At 31.7% G+C, this 4,565-nt stretch overlaps 1 protein-coding gene across 1 annotated transcript; it reads right to left on the reverse strand.

The window, feature by feature from the left end:
• Nucleotides 1-1,763: 1,763 nt before the first annotated feature.
• LOC129945342 (cold shock domain-containing protein CG9705) lies at nt 1,764-3,287 on the reverse strand. Its single transcript, XM_056055019.1, has 3 exons — nt 2,737-3,287; nt 2,511-2,633; nt 1,764-2,446 (listed from the first exon to the last, which is right to left on the reverse strand). The coding sequence occupies exons 1-3, from the start codon at nt 2,880-2,882 to the stop codon at nt 2,266-2,268; spliced, it is 450 nt and encodes a 149-aa protein (XP_055910994.1). The 5' UTR covers nt 2,883-3,287; the 3' UTR covers nt 1,764-2,265.
• Between the last annotated feature and the right edge of the window lie 1,278 nt (nt 3,288-4,565).

Below are 4,565 nucleotides of genomic sequence, written 5' to 3' on the forward strand. Positions count from 1 at the left end.
TTTGTTGCTTTCTGTAAAAGGGTTCCTTGCCAATTTGGAAATGAAATAACTTATATTTCTTTACAATACAAAATACAAATCTTGATGGACTTGTAGCTTGCTTGAGGAGTGTTTTGTAGACAATAATTTGTTTGGTACTTGTTTTTACTATGAACTTAAAGTAGAAGTTTGCGAAGTAAAGTTCTGAATTGCCTTGGTCAAAATTGACGTTCAAAGAATGAAGTTGACTACAAATAAAGTCCCATATGTTGCCTGAACCTGCCCATTGACAACCATATTAAAACCTAAAAACTGTTACTCTAAATAAATAAATTTTGTTTGCGTTTTGAGAAAACTGCACAAGTTTATAATTTAAACTATTTTAAGCTGGATATAAATTTGCACATTTTGGTCCTAAAAATTTGTTTAATCCGTTAAGATGTACAAAATTGCACTTTTCGAGGTAATCCGCTATTTGTTAATATCAACTTATTAAATAAATCACAATGTACTTAAAAAGTCATGGCAAAGGACAGTGGTGCTAAAAAGATAAACGAAAAATAATTGAAATAAATAAGATGAAAGACAAGGGAAGGATAGTTTCTGACATATCCAAGCTGTTGGAGTGCTTCAGAAAAATGGTTAAGAACGCGCTTCGGCATTTTGAAGAATTTGGAAAAATTCAATACATCGTACATGTGTACATCCTGGTACATCATATGATTCCATTTTCAGAAGAAAAAGTACCACTTCAATAGAGATTTATGAATGCTAATGACCCTAAGCACACATCACAACTTGTGAAGAATTGCTTAGAGGTCAATCAAAATAATATTTTAAAGTGGCCAGATCAATCAACCGATCTTAATCTTTTAGAAAATTTGGGGAATGATGTGGAACATCAAATTGAAAAAAGAAAGTCGACAAATTTGCAGGAAGTATGGCAGTTGATTCAAGATGCATGTTATGGCATTCCAAGACAACGTGTGGTTTTGGTTGAAAGTTTGAATTCCCTACCAAATAATGAATCCTCCATAATGGTAAGTTGCATACATTAAAAGTTATCCATCTAAAACTTAAAGTGTGCTAAACAAATGTCGAGGTAAACGAAATTGTTTTAACAAATTTTTCAATTACTTTTTTACAGGTATAACTTGTACAATGTTCTTTTCGGTAAAAACATATATCCCACCATATTGCATAGGTATAAATAAAATATACTTGCAGCTTTCAGTTCAACAAAAACTTTTCAATACAAGATTTTTCATTTCATCAAATAAGTGTGCGTAATTTTTGTCCACCACTGTAGCTAAAAATGTCTTTAATTCAGCCTTACATAACCTGTATAAATAAGTCCTTGGGTTTCAGGAGTATTCCTTTTCTGTTGTGTATTCGAGGTATTCAGACTCGCAGACAAAATGCTTAAAACAAATCATTCGAAGTAAATAAACGATAGCCTTAAATTGGTAAACTTTTAAGTCCAGTATTTTTTGTTTTATTTAATTATTTTCTTTTTTTACATTTAACATTTTTAGTACGGGAGTTCTTTAATACTCCACTTAGCATCACTTAACATTTAGATAACATTATATGAGGATAACAAACTAAGATGTGTTTTGATAAGTACAAACAGTCTTGAATCAAATTCAAAATAAGGAACCAAAGTTAAAGAAAAAAACCTTAAAAAGTACTCACAATTTTAAAATCTAAAAAAAAACATCAAAGTTATAGAAAAAAAACACATTTAAAAAAGAACAAAAGTAAAAAAATATCAAACATAAAAGTAAAAGTCAATATTTTAATCAAATTTTATTTATTATTTATTTAAAACATTACAAAATAGTGAAAGTAAAATTGAAACGAAAATTAAAGAAAATATTTAAATTAAATCGAGTTACATAATAGAATATATGAAGGGATGTCATAACAGTCTGGACGAGAGTAAGAACACATCGAAGCAAACTATCTATAAACCTTAAAGTAAAGTAAAGGCTCTTTCTTTTTGCCATTTAAAGAAAGAGCTTTAAATATTATTCAAAAATATTTCTATGTCTAGGTTTTTATTTTTTCTGATTTGCGCGAGTTTATTATTATTTTATTTTTGTTAATTTATTTAAACCTTGTATGATAAAAAAATACTAGATTCAGCTGTATATTATCTCATAAGCATCGGTTTTTCTTTTCTTGTGTAAAATATAATTAGAAATCCTGTTAAGGATCTTTTTTCCATTTTTTTTTTAAATTTTCCTTTAATTAAATGGCTGTCCAATATAATAGTGTTGTCTTTTATTTGTCGGAGGGGGTGTCGTGACAAGATTGGAAAGGCTCTATCCACTTGTGGTGGACCTCTGGTGTGAGATTGATTATCTGGCAATGAACTGCTTGGTGCTTTTCGTATTTCGGTGGAATGGCACAGAGGCGATACTTAACTTCGTCTCCAGGTTGTGGAACATATTCACCTTCGATGCTACATAAGAACATCATAAGTAGTAAGACATTTCACAAAAAAAAAAAGTTAATTTATTACTCACTCGGAGATATGAACGAATATGTCTTCTCCTCCGGAATGAGGTGTTAGAAATCCATGACCTTTAGATCGACTGAATGACTTAACAATGCCAGTCTCAACTGGATTTTCTAATGCCCGAGCGGACCTTGACGAACGAAAAAGAACAAATGGAAAATCAATTAACCCAGTTTTTGTTTGTTGGAGGAATGCCCATGGGTCGGATTAGAGAGACATTCAAGTGTACTTACGTCGAGGCAGTCCTTGTTCGTTTCGTAATAATTGGACTTGGCAATTGAAGACTTGCACCTGGATGGTTTGGACTGTGGCTCGACGAACGTGGGCACAAAGGAGGTCTAGCGGCGAGATTCTTTTCTGGAGTGTTTTGTGAAGACATTTCGGTAGGGTTGTGTGTGGTTGTGGTTTTAGCAGATAGCACAAATAAAAAAGAAAAAAACTACTACGCGTTAGAATTGCACTTTCACTTTTTTTCTGTTAATTTTTTGACCGATAATTGTTCTTCTTTTTCCTTTTTTTTCTATAAAAAAGCTCACACAAAAGACTATCACAATTCACAACGGTTTCGTTCAATGGACAATGGAGAATGAAGAAGAAATTGGAAATTAACAAAAAAAAAATCAAAATTCCAGTTGTATTTTTGTATGTTTTATCTTTATCGTCTGCTGAACCAGAATTATTCTTAAGTCTGAAGTCTGTAGCGGAAGCCAATTGGGAAAAAATTGAGAGAGCAGAATCTCGTACTTTGCAAAAATTTGGTTTTGTCTTTTGCCAATTTTTTGACACTTTTTTTAAGTGCGAATTTGACATTCGCTCCTTCCAAAGGGGAAGACGCCAAAGGCATTTGTAGGGTTTGGTGACACCAAAAAAGCCGGTTGGGAAATTTATGAGATCTTAACATATGGTGCGACATCTAGTAGTTCAAAGTAGAAAAGAAGACAGCCCAGCACTTAGGTAATGAACATTTAAAAATGTTAAATACAAAAGGTAATTTCTACCAATTTTAAATTTTAAGTGAGATAATATTGTACTGGGATTAAAAGATTATGCTCAACTTTCCATTACCGCAGCACGAATTTCGACTCACGGTTTTTTTTATTCGATATATATGTTCAAATAAATAATAACTATAGCAATTTTAGAGCGAGGAAACATTTATTTCTATTTTTAATTAATTTTTAAAGTTCACTTTTTTACATACAAAACACTCAAAATGGTTGATTTTGACATTTCTTCCCTGTTTTTTGTTCAGTGTTGACAAATTCAAATTTAATCCTACATTTCAATTTTTCTAAATATTATATTTGCTTTTTCAAGAATTAATTTTTACGCACATTACATAAAGGTATGTAATCTCTATAATGCCTCTAAACGCAAAAATGCTATTTATAGAACTTATGCAAGGTTGCATAGTCCCATAATAAGCTAAACAAGTTGTAAGGTTGAATAGAGCCTACATGAATTATTATTATTATTATTTTTTAAATGTCATTTTGATTTTTCTCCATTATTGAAAATAATAAGAAAACAATTATGCCTTTCCAGTTTAGCTCGTTTATTAATGATTTTAATAATTTAAATCGCGTTTTACTAACTCTGAGAAGCAGGTATGAAAAAGAAAAATAATTATCCATTCGGACCTAAGCAATAGAGGAGGCCACATCCCCATAGATATCCGAGTAATTGGGGACGGAATGAGGTAAGTTTGTACTAAATATCACACTAATCGAAATCCGCACCTTTTATGATTTGTTTATATATTCAAGATGATGGAGCAGGCATCCACGGATTAAGCCAACCTACGCTTTGCCAAATTTGTAAGCGAATGGCAAAAGCATTAGCTACCAAAAGACCTTTGTTCATTAAAATGCCAACTTCTTTTTCGGACCAGCTAAAGGTGGTTGGTTTGATCCCAAAAGTAGGTGGCTCATTAGGTCAGTACTATATAAACAGAAAAGGGTACAACTCACTGAATTCCCAAGTATAGTATGCTACGCATCCTTAAAAATTAATGAAATTGTTTGCCGCTGGAAAGCAGAACTAAACAAAGATTTGATGGTGG

This window comes from Eupeodes corollae, chromosome 2 (genome assembly GCF_945859685.1).
Source record: "Eupeodes corollae chromosome 2, idEupCoro1.1, whole genome shotgun sequence".
NCBI lineage: Eukaryota > Metazoa > Arthropoda > Insecta > Diptera > Syrphidae > Eupeodes > Eupeodes corollae.

What these genes read in the sequence shown, in the direction of transcription:
- LOC129945342 (XM_056055019.1), bottom strand. Translation starts at nt 2,882, where the DNA reads ATGTCTTCACAAAACACTCCAGAAAAGAATCTCGCCGCTAGACCTCCT. An exon ending in CGAACAAGGACTGCCTCGAC is followed by an intron (nt 2,634 to 2,736) that starts GTAAGTACACTT and finishes TCGTTCGTCAAG; the next exon opens with GTCCGCTCGGGCATTAGAAA. An exon ending in ATATTCGTTCATATCTCCGA is followed by an intron (nt 2,447 to 2,510) that starts GTGAGTAATAAA and finishes GTTCTTATGTAG; the next exon opens with CATCGAAGGTGAATATGTTC.